Raw genomic sequence first — 19,621 nt, forward strand, 5'->3', positions numbered from 1 at the left:
ATCATCAAACACTGATTTCTTTTGTGGTTGTGCCATTTTGCAACGAAAGATGTTTGCTGCGCGATCCGCCCCAACCGCCCTCACGCTCTCCAAGAAGGGAAGCTTTCAAGAAGCTGGAAGCCACAGGTTAAGAGGAAAAGGAAAAAAAAAAAAAAGGGCAAACAAAAATCCCACTGCTCTGCAAACACCGAGACACACAGGCACTGCTCAAAGCGGGACTGTAAAGGGTCTTTATGACACTTCAAATGAGAAAATTTATTTGAGAACTCATTTTCAGCTAAGCTGGCAACCACCTTACCCAAACTACAGGGTAAGAAATATTTTGGCTTGGAAGCTTTCTCCTCTCAAAGGGAGAGAGCAAACCTCCCATCTGCAAGCTCCCACAGCACAGAGACGTGTTATTAGCCATGATATAACATCTTCGGGAGGGGAGGAGGAAGGAGACGGGCTAATCACTACAGAGCTTCCAGCCGGGCCAGACGAATATTTGAGGTGAGCAAAAGCTTAGGCCTCATTCAGTGAAGCAAATGGGAGTTTTGCCACAGACTTCTATGACAAAAAAAACAACTGGGCCCTCAGTCAATGCAAGCAAAATATTTCAGATCTGCTCCTCTTCCAAAATACACATACGTGCGAGCGTGACAGTCTGTGTGTCCAGAGCTCGAGCCCGTTACAAACCCACAGCACCGCTCTCGCTGCGATCCCACGCCAGCCTCAGCCATCAGACACCAAAACTAAACTGCAATTAAAGCCTTTGAGAGGTAGAGCAGCAGCAACACAGTTGGAAGCAATTTAGAGCCTCACTCACATTTACATGGTCTAAGATCCTCATTATAATACTTTGAGAAATCTCTTTATAGGCAAAGCCAGTATTTCCTCTCCTCAGAGGGGAAGGCAAACATAAAAACAGAAAACCCACAACACTCCTCCGACTGAAGGAAAAAAAATTGAGGTTTCCCCATGACACAGTTCCAAAATATTTGATTTCTGGGGATAGGGGAGAAGGGGAAGAGGAAGGATGCTGAAGAGCATGTGCATGGTCAGCAGATACAATACTGGGCTGGAAGTAAGAGGTCTGACCAGGGACTCTGAATAGATCCTGTGCAGCTTAGAAAAAAGAAATAACAATGAGGTTTTCTTAAGGTTTGGTATTTTACAATTTTTTGGTTTGTTCTACCTGAGCTCAAAGAGACACAGATCTTATAATTTTAAGAAAAGCACATTGAAAACCTGTAGTTTGACCGTATCCAGACTTAATTCCAGAAAGTAATTGCTAAATCTTGGAGATATTTTTTCATTAAAAAATAAAATAATTCCCACATCTCTGTATCTGCTGTCTGCAGTGCTCAAGGCAGAGTATCTGCTACTTGAGACCCAGTTCCTTCTGCAGCATCCAGGTCAGGCTGGGCACCTCTTTCCAAGAAGCTGATAAGGTGGAGTTCAGAAAAGCACAATGAATACAATAAAAGAAAATGGAAAAAATCATCGCAGAAGGAAACCTTTATAGCTAAATATGGAGAGTTCAGTTAAGGATAGGCCGATTTGGAGCAGGAGAAGGTTGGGAGTCAAGGGCAGATATTTAAAGGATGTAAATATTAAAGAAAGGGAGACAAAGCACACGAAAACAAAGCTTGAAATGATCACAAAGGAGGAAAAAAAAAAGGCCAAAGAGCTCTATCAGAAGACAAAGCTGAGACGTTGTATTGTCTAACCTATTTTCAAATATGCCAAGCAAACTGTAGGGACTTATTTTAATTGAACTGAGGTGCCGAGATCATGTGGTGCAAAAGGCTTTTCCATCTCCAATTATCTTGCAGATAAAAAAAGACGGCACCAGCAGGAGAGCTGCTCCCCGCGCATCACCAACACTTGTTCCTCCTCCTCCCCAGCACCATCCCCTATTTCTAGCTCGTAACAAAGCTGGCAAGAAGAGGCGCTGCCTTCTGCCTCGCTTCAGGCAGACACATATTCTGCAGCTGTAAAGCAGGCAAGACAAAGATGTATTTGCTGTTTTAAGGTCTCGTGCGATAGCCGTAGAGTGTACAGCTCACGTAAGTGGAAGATACAACCCTCTGCTCTGCAAGGTGACATGAAAATTACATAAACGCAGCTCTGTGCTTCTTAACTTGCTTTCTAAATTGATACCCAGATGCCTTTTTGCCCCCTTCAAGAGAGGATCTGCCTGATACGGAGACCATCAGAGCCCTGCGCGGGGCTGAGTCTCCTGGGGCAACCCCACGGGGACGGTGCCAAGCGCTGGAGCTCTGTGCCCGTCCTCCCCTGCCACGTTTATGACCAAGGTGCTGGCGATAGCTCTGCTGCCCGAAGCTTCCATTGCTTCAGAGAGGAGCAAAGAGCTTCCCCGCACCTCGGTGCTGCCGCTCCGCACTAACACTTCATCTCCCATTGCCCGACCACGGAGTTTAAGACAGTATTTCAACAAGGCAAGCTACTTCGAAAACAACATAACCCCAAACAAACAGCAACAAAAAGAAACCCACAGTTTTTCCATGGATGGTTTTGATCACGCAGAGAAGAAACCCTAATAGGAATTCAAACCTGTTTAATCTTTTATGCCAGTCGGTCTCTTCCCTCTGACATTTAGCTAATAACGTTTCAGCCAGACAATCCTATGGCGCTGAGCACAGGAGCCCGTAGCCGCCGCCGCTGCTTTCGCCCCTGCTAAGCACCACGTTGGCTACTCGGCAGCTCCCTGGGATGCACCGTTTTACACACGTGCTTCCCCTAACCCCTCAGCCCTCCGAGCTCCGGGTGAATCAGCAAGATCCTGTGACTCGCTGTGCTTAAATTTAGCTGCTTGTTCCAACACCTCCTTGGTACCTTCCTGCAGTGGTTCGGGAGGAAGCAGGGGAGGAAGCCGGTACCTCCCGCTGCTCCAGGCAGGGATGTGGCCACCCGCTCCGCACGGGCTCCTCATTAACTCCTTGCCAACCTGACAACTCATCAAGCCCCGGGAGCCCTCCTGAGGTTCCCAGCTCCAGCGTTGAGGGTAATCTTCATTGACAGGTTGAAACTCCCTCTTAGTCACCTTTTAAGATCATCGTACCCACCCCGTGATATGCTTGTCCTTTAACTTCATCTAGATTTTCATTTTTCAGAAGGCCCATTTTTGGTCCAAGTTACATCTGCTTAAAGCAAAAGAGGTCAAGAAATGTCCCCAAACTCCTTCCTTTACTGCTGAGCACATCTGCTGGAAGCTTAGAGACCACCAACCCTCTGTGCCTTCCCACCGAGCGCGTCACCTCTTTGCCAGCTCCAAGCTAACGGGAAGCCTCCAAGCAAGCAGAAGCAGCACCAGCTCCCTCTCTTTTCCGGCACAGATTTGCAAAGGACTCCAGCTTCATTCCTTGGGGTGTCCACTACCAGGCACCTCAGCAGCGGCCACCTCAGTCTCAGCAGGTCATACCAGGACTTACAGTACCCAAACAGCTGTTCAGCACATCAGGAACTAGCTATATAAATATAAGTATTTTCAGCAACACCCATATTTACAAATACACATAATAGCGGGGGCGTATACGTATATACGCACACACGCTGCACAGGCAGATGAAAAGCACAGCCCATCAGTTGCTGGTGGCTGCGCTGGTTGCTCAGCAGCGAGAAGGCCGCGCGCAGCCCCGGGCTAGCGGGGCCAGTTCACACAGCGCAGGGACTCCCGCACGACCGGCCTCGACACTTGGCAGCCCTCGCTCGCTGCATGGTCCCAAGCACCTCGCAGCTTATCCCGGCCCCTTTGCAGTGCTGGCACAACTGCTGTTTTAGCAATTGGTGCGCGGGATGCGATGCCAGGACGAGCCCACAACCTCCCCTCAGGACCACGGTGCTGCTACCTGCTCGGCTGGGCAAGGAGGTGGCGAGCGGTGCCGGAGCCCCGTGGAGGACCCGGGTACAGACAAAGGAGCCTCGCGCGGGTGCTCCAGGCACGAGCCTCCCCAGCAGGTGCTCCTGGCGCTCGGGCAGGGCTCCAACCCTCCTCCCCCTGCGCTCCCTCGCACACGGCGATCTGCTTTGTCATGCACCGTAAGGCGCACGCGGACACCGCTCCGAGCAGCCCTCCAGCCGGGCAGCACAGCCTTCTGCAGGATACAGACCTCAAAACGCACGCGAGCGCTTGGATATGCCACCGTTTCCAGCAGCAGTAACGATGCAGCAGCACAACAAGGCCGCTCACAGCCACCAGCAACACCAGGCACCTCTCGACCCAGGCTCGGAGCAGGTGGCTTCAAATTGCAGCACACCTGAGCCGCGCCGGGGAACGCGAGCGGCCGCAACGCAGCAGCGCAGACAGGAGCTCGGGGATGCAGGGACACCTGCAGGGTCACCCCACGGGATGCCCAGAGCCCCGGGGCTCCGGAGAACAAAGGCGGGGGCTGCCGGCGCCGCTCCCGGGGACAGGGATGGAGCCGGGGCCTCGGCCCCCGGGACGGCTCCCGCCCCGCGCCGCCGCCCGCCCCGCGCCCACCTGCTCGGCGCCGTAGGCCGTGGCGAAGTGCACGAACTCCTCGACGCGCACGAAGCCGTCGCCGTCGCGGTCGAGGGCGTCGAAGACGGCGCGCAGGCGGGGCTCGTCCTCGCGCGGCGCCGGCGGCTCGGGGCTGCCGCGCTCCTCCGCGGGCCCCCACGGCGGCGGCGCCCCGGGGCCCGGCCCGGCCGCCTCAGGCGGCGGCGGGGGCGGCGGCGGGGGCAGCGCCGCCGGGGGACGCGGCTCCATCTTCATCGGCGGCGCTCAGCGGGCGCCGCCGCCGCCCGCCCCGCCGCTGCTGCTGCTGCTGCGCGCTCGGCGAGCCCCGCGGCGGCGCGGCCATGCCCCGCGGCCATGGCCCTCACCCGCCGGGCCGGCCCCGGCGCTGCGGCGGCGGCGACGATGGCGCTGCGCTCCCGGCGCGTCCCGGCACGCCGCACCGGCTCCGCCCGCGCCGGGCCGGGCTTTGTGCGAGGCGACGCCCGCCCCGCCCCGCTCCGCTCCGCCTGCGGGCGCCGCGCTCGGGCTGCGGCAGCGCCGGGCTCGGGGCGCCGCGGAGCGGCCTCGTGTCCCGCCGGCCCCGCCGCCTCCTCCGCGCGGCCGCGCCCGGGGCCGCCGCGGGGCTCGCGCCGGTAGCCGCCGCAGTAGCGGGGGCGGTGACGTCACTCGCCTTCCAGCGCGGCCCCGCCCCCCCGCCGCCGGGAGCCGTTAAAGGGCCCGGCCCGCGGAGCACGTGCCGAGAGCGGGCGGCGGGGACCCGGGCAGCCCGTGGAGCCCCCTCCAGGGCCCAGGCATCCCACAGTCCCCCCGGGTGTCCTGCCTGCCTCAGCAGGGGCCCTGCATCCTGCAGCCTCTCCCTGGCACGTGCCATGTGCCACCCATGGGCCTTGCTGAGCACCAGGCCCCCCTGTGCCCCACCAGCCTCCCCTGACCCCACATGCCCACACGCCTCCCCCTGCGCCACCTGCCCTGCGTCCCCTCGGCCTGTCCCCACGGGCCCAGCTCGCCGTGCGCAGCTCCTGTTAGGTTGGTTAGGGACCCCTGTACTCGCTGCTGGTCCAGCCCCAAGCTGCTCCTCGCAGCCGGGTCCCACCAAACCCTCGCACGTGCACCCTAGGGTTGCCACGGGCTTGGCTAGAGCAAACCTTCCACCAGCCCCCGGCACAGGCAGGAGCAAAGAACGGCACCCAAGTACCTCTCTGAGAGGAAATACTCACCCAAAATTACCTGGGAAGAGCAAAGTCAGAGCCGATGGCCAGAGGCTGAAGCCAGCTGTGCTCCGAGGCAGGATTAGGCCATTTCCTCCTTACCCAGACTGCGAACTGCAGGGGAGGACATGGGGAGGGACAGTGCAGCAAGGCTAGGGGTCCTCCTGGAAGACGTATCTTGGCCACGTTCTACACACCCTCTCTGGAATCAGGCCCAGTACTAGGCCATCCTCTCCCAGGACTCGATTCAAACAACCCGAACCTAAGATGGGGCTTGGCCTTTCAACCCTCTTGCTGTTGACTCTGCAGGCTCACAAGTGACAAAGGGAAGCCAGCAACCCTTTCCAAACTCATGGCAGTTAAAGGCAGAGCAAGGGTTCCAGGATCTACCCTTTAAGCAAGTGAACAAATGAGAAGTGCCAAAGCCAAGAATGGAAGTTCTTTATTCACGGCCTGGGGGAAGGAGCAAAACTTGTCAAGTCTACAATCAAGTAGGAAATGCAATTTTCTTAAGCAGACTTCACAGAATTCTAGAGAAGTTTAAAAATTGTTAGCAGCAGGATACCAAATACTGAAGAGCCAAAGGCGCCTGCCGAGCACGTGCCCTGCGAGGCTCTAGCCCAGGGGATGGGTTTGCTGCCAGCAGCCCCATGCAGAACTGCTGTGGTCCCCTGCAGCTTATGAGCTTAGGACCAATTTGGAAGGGCTAATTTCAGCTAGACCTCAGTGTGTGCTTGATTTACCCTCATCTGTAGTGCATTAAGAAAGCGGACAGCATGACACTGGCATGACAGACCAGGCTGACAACAAGCTGGACATCTCAGTCTCCTATATAGAGCTACAGACTGCCCAGCAGTATGTGCTCCGGTTGGCACTGGCCTACACACCCCATTGCTGTTCCTGGGATAACGGCCAATCCCAAGAGACTGCTGCCTCAGGGAAGAACCTGCTCTTGCTCTAGCATCACAGGAGGTTACAAAGCCATTTCTGCTCCCACCAGGGGCCAGGAAGTGGCTTTGTCCCTGCCTGCCCTCAGAGAGCCACCAGCGCCTGTGACACAGCAAGAGATGCTGTGAGCCCTAAGGCTAACCTCATCCCCAAAGAAAGATAAAGCACAGATGTGGCAGTTAGCAGTGACATGAGGAGTTACATGGCGTTGCTCAACCCAGAAAGGGCTGAAGTGTGTCCCCTCCCAAAGAAGGGGTGCTGCTGGATAGCACGGGCAGCTCTCTAACACAGGAGAGAGACCGGGAAGGGGATGGAGATCCTGCTGGAGAGCTGGGGAAGGCCAGGAAAACAGCCTGAAGGGGGACACAAACTGGACAGTGCCTGTCACAGCCTGCGCACCCCTTGCTATCCTTGCAGTCTCAACTGTATCAGCTTGGAAAGAAACAATGACAGAGAATTGGCGTAGGCTTGCCCCCCACGCAGCATCCCTGCTGCTCCCTCCCTCGGGCAGGCACAGGATCAGCAGTGTCACCATCATCAGTCGCTTGTCAGGGATGTAACAGCTCTGACTCTAGGTGACCTCGAGACGTCCCAGAGCAGTAGCATTTGGTCATACTCCTGTCCATCAGTCAGTCCCAGGCTGTCCATCATTGATTCGTCTTTGCTCCTGCAGCCCAGACATCTGTAAGACAGCAGAGAGCTCAAACACACAGTCCTGTCCAAGGAGCCTGCCATGCCAGAGAACTGGGTAGAGGACAGAGTGGAGTGAAAGGAGCCCTCCCTTGCAAAAAAAAAGCACAAGGCCCAGCAACCAAGTGCCAGTTCCCTTCCCACCTCCGCAGGGATCCGCGGCCAAAACAAGCCCTCATGCAACGAACTGCAACATATGCTGTGGGAATTCAAGCAAGGAGGAAAGGAGAGGCAGAAACCGTGAGGCTTCCTGTACCCAATCCTGCTGGTGGGGTACAGAAGGGCATCGCATCACTTCAGGAGGCACTCAGGTGTCCACACAAGTAACCTCCAGCAGAAGCGGCAAGAGATACTGTGCCAAGCAGGGGCTTGGACACAAAGTCCCCCCAAAACCTCTCCTGCACTTCCCAAGTTATCCCCCTAGGGACTGCCAACTCCCAGGTTTCCCATCTTGCCCACTACTACAGCCACCACGATCCAGCCCTTGCCTGGGCATGGAGGACCTGGCTCAGCCTTCACTGAGCAGGGGGAGAAGCAGCAGCTACCAGCAGTCAGCAGGGCTGTGCACCAGCCCTTGCTCTGCTGTGCACGCAAGAAAGGCCTGAGCTGGCTCCAAAGAGGGGCACCTGCCTTGTAAGTGCCACAAGGCAGGACCCTGCCCAGGCAGTTGCTGGTAAGAGCGTCTCAACATGGGATAAACATGGGTTGTGCAAAGGATCTGCAGGCCATGACTGCCTCCTTGACAGCTGAAGCTGCTCAGACACAACACAAGTGCACAAGAACTTGGAGACACTCTCTGTATTGCTCAGTGCCTGCTCTGGAGACAGTGTGATGGGTGGCCTGCTCCACCTTCCTAAAGCAGAGGAGGGTTTGAGACCCGATTCCAGACCTGGACCGGCTGTCCTTGCGCAGAGACACTAACACCCAACCTCTGCCCCTTCTCCTGCAGGGCTGTGTATCTGCCCAGCACATGCCAGCAGACCACGCAGCGCCTCCTGGAGCCCTCGTGCTGCTCTTGTTCCCCTCATCTGTCCTGACAGCACCGTGGTCTTCAGGTACCCTTGGGCATAGCTGTTTTGCCCACGGGGGCACTGCGCAGGGGTCTCACCACCTCCCAAGGGTTCCTGCGAGGCCTCTGCAGGGAGCACAGCTCAGCCCTGTGCTGCCCCATCTGGCACCTCAGCCTAGGCCCCATCGTGCAGACCCGCTGGCGCAGGGACTGGCGCAAGGGAGGGACGCAGGGACGCACTGTGGATGCTTAGACCCAGTCCCAAACGCCCGGGATCCCCAAAGCTTGCTGTGACACACATGCCTGCATGACCAACAGCCTGCAGAAGGGCCAGAGCTTGGTACAGGTACAACCTGACCAGGCACCTGGGAAAGGCAGCAACATGATGCCCCTTCGTATGGGGGTTAGGGGCAAGCTGCTTTCTGCCACGGGCCCTGCTCTAATGCCCCAGGGGGGAAATGTACGTCACCTAGAGTTTAGCAGAAGATGAAGAAATACCCAGCAAGGCAGAGAAGTTGTTGGGAGAGGTCAGCCAGCTCCCACCATCCACGACCAGGGTGGTGCCTGTCATGTAGGAGGAGAGGGGACTCGCCAGGTAGAGCGCGCTGTGTGCGATCTCCGTCTTGTTCCCTGCACGGTGGAGGGGGATCATCTCGAAGTAGCTCGCCTTCTCAGCCATCTCCCCACCTGAATGGAGGAGAAAGAAGTATTAGCTAGGACTGTGAGGCCCTCTGCCCATCATCACAGCCTGCCAGACACTGCAGCCTGTCAGCACTGCTCTGGGGACAAGAGGCTGAAAGCTGCAGATAACCTAGATGAGATGCTGACACAGCCCTGGGAGCAACCCAGAGAAAATCTTGAGCAAAGGGATTAAAAAAAATGACGTGTCACATCCAGCAGCAGGATATGTGCTGGATGCTGCAACGTTGAGCTCATGACATGATCTCAGAGAGCCTTCCCAGCCTGTATGACGGAGCAGGTGCTCTGCTGATGGGCTTCCAAACCATCAGGCAAGGAAGCTGCTTACACCCGGGCATTGCAGACAGCAAAGAACTGCCACGCAACAACAACAACAACAACAAGGGCTCTAGAAGCTGAAGAGGTGGTTGCTCCCTGCTCCTCCAGAAAGCCATGGCAGCTGAGCCACAAAACACCTGGGCCCAGTGGGAATGGCCCAGTCTGCATCATGTGCCCCACGAGATGCCTGGCACTGGTGGCCTGTTACAGGTTCCAAGAAAGATCCTGGCAAGCTGCTTCCAATGCACGGCCAGAGAGCCTCTCGGGATGCCTTACCCAGCAGTCGGAAGCCTTCGGTGCCCATGATAGGGCCTGGCGCCAGGCTGTTCACTCGGATATTGCTGGGTCCCCACTCCACAGCAAGGTGACGGGTCATAGCGTCTGGGAAGGAAAAGAGATTGTAACAGGAATGAGAAGCAAATTAATTTTATTCTACCAACTCTAGGGGAGCTGAAAAAGCAATGGAGGACTCTGGCCAAGAGTAAAGGATCCAGGTAAAAACACCTTGGGGGTGAGAGGAGCCTCAACCAAATGCCAGGTCTGTGCAACACTGCACAGTAGCTACTCCCGGTTCATGCTTCTCCTATGGATATATTCCCATCACAATATTTATGAACAACAAGCTCCCCTACCAGCCTTACATAGTTTGCAGAACCCCAGTAAGGAGCATTTAGGTACCTATAGCAGCCTTGGCAGCACCAGCATGCACCTGGAGGGCCTGCCCTCGGTAGCCCACGGTCGCTGTGATGTTAACGATGACCCCACCATGGTCCTGGGGAAGGAAATGACATAGCATGAGGCAGGGAACACTGCAAAGGATCACGCAGGAGAGCCCAGTTCCGTTGTCCCACCAGACTAAGAGGCAGGGTGACACAGGCACAGCCACCTCCAAGCTGCTAACTCGCCCGCAGCCCTGCCCATCTGGCTTCACTGAGCCAAGCCTGCTTACAGCCAGTTTTCACAGAATCACGGAATGGTGGAGGTTGGAAGGCACCTCTGCTGATGATCTAGAGATCACCTAGTCCAACCCTCCTGCTCCAGCAGGGACACCCAGAGAACGTGGCATCCAGGCAGGTTTGGAAGATCTCCAGAGACGGAGACTCCACAGCCTCTCTGGGCAGTCTGTTCCAGGGCTCCGTCACCCTCACAGGAAAGAAGTTCTTCCTCATATGGAGATGGAACTGCCTGGGTTTCAACTTGTATCCATTACCCCTTGTCCCGTCATTGGCCACCACCAAAAAGTTTGGCCCCATCCTCTTTGCTTCTCCCCTCAGCTATTTGTACATACTGATCAGATCCCCTCTCAGTCTTCTCTTCTCTAGGCTGAACAGACCCAGCTCACTTAGTCTTTCCTCATATGATAGGTGCCCCAGTCCCTTAATCATCTTTGTCAATTTATCCTGGATCCTCTCTAGAAGTTCCACATCCCTCTTGTACTGGAGGGACTGGAATTTCCAGAAAGGCAGGAGAAAGTAGGAACAAGTAAGGGCCGAAGGAAAGGATAGGAGTTGGAAAAGCAGCAGCAGTTTGCAGCTTCTTTTCCTTGCCGGAATTTCGCCCAGTACAGGCCATGGCATGGGAAGGTGCCACAAAAGTCAAAGCCTAGGGTCACAGGAGATTTAGAACCCACAACTCCACTTCCTGCACAACGGCTGCTACCCCAGAAAGGGAAGGGACTGGATCCAAGCAGGGTTGGCTCCCAGGAGGTGGTACAGAGCCTGACAGCACAGCTTGGGCAGCAGGAGGCTGCGCATCATGATCCCAGAAGCAAGAGCTCTTCCTCCCTCTACATTTCACTGAATTTCTCAGGAGTGAAGTCTGGTTTCTTTGAATTCAGCTCCCTGCCTACCAGGAGCTCCTCCACCAAGTCCTGTGGCTCTGGAGCTGCTTACCCGGAAGCATTTCTCAAAAAGCACTTTGCAGGTGTTGAAGGTGCCGTTGGTGTCAATATCCATCACTGTCTTGAAGCCGTTGAAGGACAGGGCACTGGCCGGGCACAGAAAGTTTCCTGCAGCATCTGAGGAACAGGCGGGCAGGGATACAGTCAGCATGGGGCTGCAGGGGGATCAGGCAGGTTCGGGACACTCTGCAAGAGGGACAGTGCGCAGGTATGAATGTGCACACATACACTGCTCCTAAACATTATGGAGCTGGAGCCACATCCAGACCGGAGAGGAGCTAAGGAGGTGCCACATGCTACCAAAACTCCTGCCAGGAGGCTGCTTTGCCACTTTACTCCTGTACTTTGCAGTTAAAATGAGAGTGAAGGGGGCGGCTTGCTAAAGCTGTACTCACACGACCTCAGACAGGGGCACTTTTGGGGGTCCCTCCTGTAGCTTGTGAGCTGGGCTCCAACTGCCCTTAGCTGGGGCAGAGGCACGAGGAGCCAAGCATGTGGAAACGGTGTGAAGGGGGGATAAAGCAGCAGAGCAGCAGCACAGTCAGCCCAGGGGCAGCAGACTGCAGGTGCAGGAGTGTAGTGATGACCGACACCGAGACGAGCGAGGACAGCCAGGCCTTCAGAGCGAGTCTTTGCTTTCTGCAAGACTGTTCTCTCTGCCCATCTCAGCAGCTCACACCATCAGCTGCCAAGGATGCCCCCAGGCTAGAGGGGTGGAGGCCAAATACTAGTCAAATACCGCCCCTGTGCAGAGAAATGCCCTGCTCAGCAGTGAGAGTGGGCACATCTTCCCCATGCCCGCTCCAGCTACCTACTGTTTATAAGGATGTCAATCCGCTCAAACTCCTTCAGCGCCTTGTCCACTGCTGCCATAATGGTTTGGGGCTGCCTGACATCTAGGGACAGAGGCAGACATCGCTGGCCCGTGGCTGCCACCAGCTTTTTTGAGGCCTGGAAAAAGAGAGAAGGGAGATTCTTCCTGGGATTCTCTTTTGGGAACGGGAGACTCAGACCTTCTAACAGGTGAGTGATGAGCAGGAGCAGCGTCTGCCAGCCCACAGCAGCTGCTGCCTGCACAAACACCATCACTGTCACCTCCCATCCTGGAAGCAGCTCCTTTTGTCAGCCAGCACAGCTGCTCTCTTTATGAAAATAAAGATGTCCTCAAGTGAGACAGCTTCATCCTGCTGGCACTGTGGCAGCTAAAGCCCCAGTTGCCAGGGGAAGCTCCTGCATACTGCACCCCAAACAAACATCAGAGAAGAACTCGTGCCACAACTGAAGAATCCTAGTTAACAGCATTGCAAAAGCACCTTCTCAGGAAGATTTCTGCAGGGCAAGTACAAATGTATTTTGGCACAAGTCTGGACGCAGTTAATTTTTAGATGCGATGATGCCAGGCCCTTCTCTACAGCCACTATTTCAGCATGCAAAAGGGCAAACACAAAGCAACTGCTATTGTGGGCTCTGTGACCCAGCACCTCTGCCTGAAACCACCTCTAAGGCAGTTGTTAACAAGCATGACTGTCCCAAACAGCTTCAGGAAACAGGGAACATGCAAACTCAATAGCAAAATCACTGCCCAGCTGAGATTTTGATCTTTGATATATTTCTGTGAACTCTGCACACATTTCTGCAAAGCTCTCTCATAACTGCTTTCACTCTGAGATCACAGCACAAGCCAGTGCTGATGAACTGAAACTTTGACCGGCCAAATGTCAGCTCAGGATAAGACAAAACAGGGTGAGTGCTTGGGCCACCCAGCTGCACCCAGAACAGCTGCAGCCTAAGACAGTCTTTTCAGCCTCTTCTTTCTAGGTCTGTACCTTCCACTCCTCAAAACACAGAAATAACAGATTTTGAGGAACAAGGTCTCAACCCACGTAACCCCAGGCCCAGGAGGATTTGCCCCCCATACTAGGTTGGGATTCCAGTTCAGCTGGAGATGCCGTGTCCCTACTGACAAATCACCAGGCTTTGCCTCTTGGCACCTCATTTTCCTCATCAACAAGGTGGCAGGGCAGTACAGGCTACTCACAAAGCCCTCATCTCTGTCTCTAGCAGAGGGCAGGAAGGTTTCCGGGAGCTCACACATCTCCGTGCTGCCTGTGGATCCCACTGGAGCCCAAGGACTTACCTCTGACACCCGCTCCAAGCTCCGACTTGCGATGATGGTCTGGCAGCCATGCCTGCAAGGAAGGGCCAAGCGAGAATAACCAGAGGTGGCTGGTCCTTACAGCCACCTCAGTCTCCCGAGGATGACCAAAAATTCAGCCCCTGAGGCACTGCAGCAACGCTGCTGTAACACACACCACTTCTCCCAAAAGAATACAACTGCGCCAAGCCCAGGACTCAACAGGAGGCAGATTAACAGGGCCCTAGAGCCCTGTCCTAGCCCTGTGGCAGGACAGGAGATCCCGAATGATGTCCCCACATCCCACTGCACCTCAGCCTGCCAGAGCCTCGTGCACACCGGGTTGTCCGTGCCTCCCGCCCGCACCAAGGCTGTGCTGCGCCCAGCTTCGTGCCTGCCGCGGGTCCGCCGTGGCCCCAGCTGCCCGAAGCAGGAGGAGGCCTCGCTGCCTCCGCAGAGGCGGGGGGGCTCCGTCCCCTGCAGCACCCCGCGCCCAAGCCCCAGCCCCGCAGAGCGGGACGCGTCCCCGCGCGCGCGCTCCCCCCGTACCTCATGAAAATCTCCGCGATGCGGAAGCCGATGCCGGAGCCGCCGCCGGTGATGAAGGCGACCCGGCCGCTGCGGAGGGGAGAAGAGCGGCTCAGAGCGGACCCCGCGCAGAGGCTCCCCGCGCCCGGCGCCCCGCTTCGCCCCGGCCCGCCCGCCGCAGCCGCACGGGCACTCACGCCAGGATGTCGGCGCTGAAGAGGTGCCGGTACTCGCCCAGGCACTCGTCCGTGTCCACGTCTGGCGGCGGCTCGCACGCGCCGACCTGCGACATGGCGACGAGTCCCCCGGTCCGGCACCGCGCGCGGCACGCCGGGAGCTGTAGGCGCGGCGCCGCGGCGCATGCCGGGACATGTAGTCCCCCGCCACAGAGTAGGGCTCCCGCCGCTCTGCCCCCCCATCGCGCGGAAGGCGCCGTCGCGCATGCGCTGGCGTGCGGAGGCGTTGCCTGGCAACCGCGCAGGGAGGCGGGCGGTGTCGCACAGCGCCCCCCAGCGCCGTGTCGGGGTGCCCCGCGCCCCCAGCGTCATTCCAGTGTCAACACTGTCCCCCAGCGTCATGCCGCTGTCCCCACCGCTCCCTAGTGTCACCTCAGTGTCCCCACAGTCCCCCAGCGTCATCCCAGAGATATCCCAGGGTCCCCAGTGCCCCCCAGCGTCATCCCAGTGTCATCTCTGTGCTCTCACTGCCCCCCAGCGTCCTTGCTGCCCCCCAGCGTCCTCCCAGCGCCATCCCACTATCCCCACTGTCCCCCAGTGTCATCTCAGTGTCCCCTCCAGTGACATCCGTCTATCACCCCAGTGCGCCAGAGACAGCACAGAGTCCCTGATGCCCCAAAGGAAGCTCCTGGGGGCTCCAGCAGCCCCTCTGGACTGCCCTGACCCCCACCCACGGCCCCATGGCCACTGCCCAGGGATGGAGAGCAGAGACAGGCCCGGAGGAGACCACTTTAATGGGGGTGTGTGTGGTGGGACGTGGTGGCTGCACTAGGGCCCGTAGGTGTAGTCCCGGTCGCTGCTCTCCCAGGCCACCAGCTCATCGCGCTGGAACCAGAAGCCGATCTCCTTGTGCGCCGTCTCCACCGAGTCGCTGGCATGGACCACGTTCCTGCGCGGGATGGCGGTGGTGGGCGCGGGCCATGCCAGAACACGGTGCGCGGCGCCGTGGCGCCACCCCTACCTGCTCACGTGCATGCTGAAGTCGCCCCGGATCGTGCCCGGCTTCGCTTCGGCCGAGTTGGTGTCCCCCACCATGATGCGCGTGGATGTCACCACATTGTAGCCTTCCCACACCTGCGGCCGCCGGCTGTGTGAGCCCCAACCACCCGCCGGCACCGTGCGGAGCCCGGCGGGGGCCACCGCCAGCACCGGGAGGTGCCGCCTCACCCCGGCACGGGGCTGGTGGCTCCCGCCCGGCCCAGCTCATGAGCGGGTGCCCGCGGAGTCCCCCGGGCTCACCATGGCCACGAGCGGCCCCGATGTCATGTAGGCGAGCAGCGCAGGGTAGAAGGGCTTCTGGCGCAGCTGCTGGTAGTGCTTGTCCAGGATGCCCTGGTTGGCCTGGAGGCAAGGGACGGGTGGGGGCCTGTCAGGGCACCCTCATCCTGCCAGCGCCTGCCCCTTCGCCCAGGCTTTGGGGCAGGAGGAGACCCCAAGCCAGGCATGCAGCAAGAGGCGGCCCTGGGGCTCTGTGGGACACCTCCATGGGGAGCTCGGTGGACATGGCCACTCCATGGGGAGGAGGTACCTGGAGCAGCTTCATGGCCACCAGCTTGAACCCGCGCCTCTCAAAGCGCTTGATGACGTCCCCAACCAGGCGCCGCTGCACGGCGTCGGGCTTCACCAGCACCAGTGTCTTCTCCTGCAGCTCGGCGGGGCCTGTAGCAGGGAGGGATGGCAGGTCATGGCGTCAACCACAGCACCGGGGCCTCTTTCCACATTGGGAAGCGGATCCCAGTGCAGGTGGCCAGGGCTGGGTGGTCCCAGGGCACTCGGTCCCACCAAAGGTGGAAGGTGATGGTGCTGGCACTGAGTGACACCAGGCCGGTGCTGGGGCCTCCCTGTGTCCCCTGACCCCCTGTGAAATAGCCCTGCCTGGCAGCAGGAGGCAGGGGATGGGGTGGACGTGGGGCATCCTTCTCCCTGCCCCAGAGCGAGCTGCTCCTCGCGCCAGGCCCTGTGTAGCAGCCCAAGGTGACGCTGGGGCTGTGTCACTAACCGGACCATGCACCGCAGACCCGAGAGCACCCCCGGCTCAGCCCCTGCCGTGGCTGGGCGCGTGCCAGAGGCCAAGGACACCTCGAGAGCCACAGCAGCAAACCCAAGCTCTGGTGCAGGGACAACACGTCCCCTCCACCCCCCGGCCCTCACAGGGTTCAGCAGGATGTCCCCAGCTCCCCGGGGACCTCGGGGCTGGCCAACCCGTGAGCATCCCCGCTGGGTTCCTGCCAGCATCCGGGTCAGGGGCGCGCGGGGCGGACTCGGTGTCACGGGCCCTAGGGACGAGCTGCAGGCGGACGATGGAGGGAGCGGCCAGCGTCGGGGAGGACGTGTCCACAAAAGGGAAACGGCTGCTCTGAACCAAAGTGGGACAAGAGCGCACGGGTTTCAGCACACACTGTACCCAGCTGTGCAGCCCGCAGTGGGGCCCTCTGCGCCTGCCAGCCCTGTTTGCTCTCCCTCCTATCCAGGACCATGGACTGAGCTCCACAAACTGTTCCTGCCTGCCCCAAGGGAGCCCAAGTCCTGGGCACAACCCCGGCACCAAGCAGCTTCTGAGTCTCAGCGCTCCGTTGGTGCGGAACTGCCCCCCGAAGCTGCTGGGCACCAGTTTCCGCCGCCCTGGGGTGCTCCGGGCCCCAGGCAGCCCCAGCGGCTGGACCCGCTCTCCAGCCTGGGGCTGGCAGGTCCAGCACCTCCATCGCACCCGGCCCCACAGCAGCCCGGGCGGCTCCAGGCCCACTCGGCACCTGCAGCGAGAGCCGGGGGGCAGAGCTGACAGGAAGGGACAGGGGCTGGGCAGCAGGCGAGGGAGGGAGGGAGGGAGGGAGGGAGGCAGAGGCTCCCCAGGACAGAGGAGGACGGCCCCATCCATCGGGGGGCAGCAGGGGACAGAGGAAGACAGGAGGAGAGAGAGATTATTTCAAGCACGAGTGTTTTACTGTTAGTCTCGGGTTCTTGATGCCATTCCCAGCCCTCAGCTGTGACGCCAACATCCGACCCCAAAACTGGCTGCTGGGAGGCACGGGGCAGGGAGAGGGATTCCTGCCTATAGAGAGACTAACGCTGCCCTGCTGCTTCTCAGCCCCAGGAATCACCTCCCGGAGCAGGACAAGGGGCGCAGGGCAGATGCCTGCTGCCGGGTGCGCCCCAGCCAGGCTCACAGCACAGGGGCGCCCGGCACTGCTCCTCACTGCTTCACCCCGCGCCTCGCTGGCCATTGCCAGGTATAGCCCAGCTTCCACAGACATTCCCATCCCATCTGCTTCCTGGGACACAGCCCCACTGGGCTGTGGGGACACCCAGTCCCTTTGGATCAGTGAGGGGCTCAAGGGCAGCCACGAGCCCCTGCCCCATCCCGGCACATGGGGGATGCAGGAGCCTCAGGCACTGTCCCCCACAAAGTGCCCTGTGAGCCGCGCACGCTGCCCCAGGGCCAGGGGGTGCCCAGGACCTGCGACATCACGCAGGGCAGGAGAGGGGACAGTGAGCACTGCTGGGGGCAGGGGCATAGGGACAACTTGGGGGGGTCAGGGATGGCACTCAGGGAAGGATGGAGAAAAGCAGGTGCCACCAAGGGAGAACAGGGACAGCGGGTGCTGCTCAGAGAGAGGATGGGGACAGCAGACACTGCTTGGTCAGGACGGGGAGACCAGGCACCACCACACAGGACAGCGACAGTGGGCAGCACTAGGAGGGAGGATGGGGACAGTGGGTGCCACAGGGATAGGATGGGGACAGCAGCAGCACTTGGGTAGGTTGGAACAGTGGCAGCACTGGGCAGGATGGGGACAGCGGCAGTGCCCAGGGAGAGGACAGGACAGGGGCAGCATTGGGCAGGATGGGGACAGCGGCAGCGCAGGGAGCAGGGCTGGGTCTCACCGGAGCCATGGCGGAGGGGCGGCCCGGGGAGGCGGCGCGGGCCCAGCTGCCCCCAGAACAGGCTCCGGGCCAGGCAGCGCCCCAGGGAGCCCATGGCGGGGCCGGCGGGTCGGACCTGGCCGCAGCAGCCTCCGCCTGCCCGGAGGCGGCTTTATGGCCCGGCCGGGGCCGGCTCCCGTTTCCGGCCCTCCCCTTTAAAGCAGCCGCCAGCGCGGCAGGTCGTGGAACCGCTGCCTGCCCTGAGCACCCCGGCCCGAGCACCCCAGCATGGGCAGCGCCGCGCGGAGCAGCCCAGCACAGAGCGCCGCTGCAGGGAGCGGGGCAGAGCTGGTGCATCTTCACACCGAGCATCCCCAGCCCATGTGCAACCCTTAGCCTGGCGCATCCTGGCACGGAGCATCCTGGCATGGAGCATCTCAGCATGGAGCAGGCTGGCCTGGAGAGCTCCAAGGCAGAGGCAGGAGGGTGCCCAGCCCCTGGGTGCTGCGGGTGACGGGACCCGCAGGACCGTGGGCACCCCAGAGCACCGGGAGCAGTGCCCAGCACCAGGACTCAGGAAACAGAGGAATTTCATGGTTTGCTCCTGGCTCAGCACCTGCCGGGCCAGGGTGCCTTTATGCCTAGGACTTGCTTCAAGGTGGCACTAGGCCCTGTCTGAGACGACTGGCACAGGAGAAAATTTTCTCTACACAGCAAGGGCCAAATGGCCCTTTGCAGTTCTGGCGCAAGGGGTTGCAGGTTGCAACGTCCAGGCTTGGACACCTTCCAAACCGCTGCCCTTGATCAGCAAGTCAGCGAGGGAAAAACACGCACTTTCACCTTGTATTAGCAAACTAACAAGATCGACCCATAATTTTGCAAGAAACGGAGCCATCACCAGCCTGTAGAGCCCTGCTCAGAGCAGGGTGGCACCACTAACGGCTGAGTGGCTCGAGCTCAGCTGTTCTTGGGGATCAAGTCCCTTCCTGCCCCAACCTCAGAGGCCACGCGACCACCCTGTGGAGGGACCTGCTCAGTCTGCAGAAACACCCGAGGTAGCTGAGGTCCCGGGGCCGGGACAAGGCCAGCGCCTGGTGTGGTGAGACATGCACCAGGTTTGTTCTTGAAAGAGCCTTCTTCACCTCACGCAGGCTGTGTCAGAGCAGCAAGAGACCCAACTCGCACAGGGCCGGCAGGCCAGCGAGAGCCACCCTGCTCCCTGTCTAGAGACCCAGCTGCTCTGCAGGGGCCCCTGCATGGCAGTGCTCAGAGATCTCTTCACAAGAGGTGGTTCGGAGGTGATCTTATCGCTCTCCACAGCTACCTCCATGGAGGCTGCAGTGAGGCAGGGGTTGATGCCTTCTCCAGAATAACTACGGGTAGGACCAGAGGAAGTGGCCTCAAGTTGCACCAGGGGAGGTCAAGTTAGACCTGAGGAAGAATTTCTACATGGCAGGAGTAGTCAAGCATTGAAACAGGTTGCCCAAGGAAGTGGTGGAGTCACCATCCCTGACAGTGCTCAAGAAAAAGGTAGATGAGGCACATGGGAACAGGGTTGGAAGGTATAGTGTTGCAGGTCTTTTCCAACCATAATAATTCTATGA

At 59.0% G+C, this 19,621-nt stretch overlaps 3 protein-coding genes across 5 annotated transcripts in view; all 3 read right to left on the bottom strand.

Annotated features, from left to right (window-relative positions):
- Positions 1-4,609, bottom strand: part of RAB11FIP3 (RAB11 family interacting protein 3) — a 76,419-nt gene extending 71,810 nt beyond the window's left edge. Inside the window, exon 1 of one of the 2 annotated variants that reach the window (XM_088523078.1) lies at positions 4,487-4,609. The gene's annotated coding sequence lies outside the window, so the exon portion shown is untranslated. The remainder of the gene's footprint in view (positions 1-4,486) is intronic. The other variant, XM_088523079.1, reaches the window with a different exon arrangement.
- A 2,654-nt stretch (positions 4,610-7,263) lies between these two features.
- Positions 7,264-14,239, bottom strand: DECR2 (2,4-dienoyl-CoA reductase 2). 2 transcript variants are annotated; one of them, XM_088523080.1, is made up of 9 exons: positions 14,118-14,239; positions 13,942-14,010; positions 13,396-13,447; positions 12,074-12,209; positions 11,251-11,375; positions 10,037-10,130; positions 9,635-9,739; positions 8,840-9,028; positions 7,264-7,324 (listed from the first exon to the last, which is right to left on the bottom strand). In XM_088523080.1, the coding sequence occupies exons 1-9, from the start codon at positions 14,210-14,212 to the stop codon at positions 7,290-7,292; spliced, it is 900 nt and encodes a 299-aa protein (XP_088379206.1). In that variant the 5' UTR covers positions 14,213-14,239; the 3' UTR covers positions 7,264-7,289. The 2 variants fall into 2 exon arrangements, with proteins under 2 accessions (XP_088379206.1, XP_088379207.1); XM_088523081.1 differs by having other exon boundaries at positions 8,811-9,028.
- A 671-nt stretch (positions 14,240-14,910) lies between these two features.
- NME4 (NME/NM23 nucleoside diphosphate kinase 4) lies at positions 14,911-18,149 on the bottom strand. The gene is made up of 5 exons (XM_088523099.1): positions 18,039-18,149; positions 15,685-15,815; positions 15,396-15,497; positions 15,118-15,230; positions 14,911-15,045 (listed from the first exon to the last, which is right to left on the bottom strand). The coding sequence occupies exons 1-5, from the start codon at positions 18,130-18,132 to the stop codon at positions 14,925-14,927; spliced, it is 561 nt and encodes a 186-aa protein (XP_088379225.1). The 5' UTR covers positions 18,133-18,149; the 3' UTR covers positions 14,911-14,924.
- Between the last annotated feature and the right edge of the window lie 1,472 nt (positions 18,150-19,621).

The sequence above is a fragment of the Tinamus guttatus genome, unplaced genomic scaffold, assembly GCF_059628265.1.
Source record: "Tinamus guttatus ecotype Peru unplaced genomic scaffold, ASM5962826v1 Tinamus_guttatus_pri_ptg000172l, whole genome shotgun sequence".
In the NCBI taxonomy this organism is placed as follows: Eukaryota; Metazoa; Chordata; class Aves; order Tinamiformes; family Tinamidae; genus Tinamus; species Tinamus guttatus.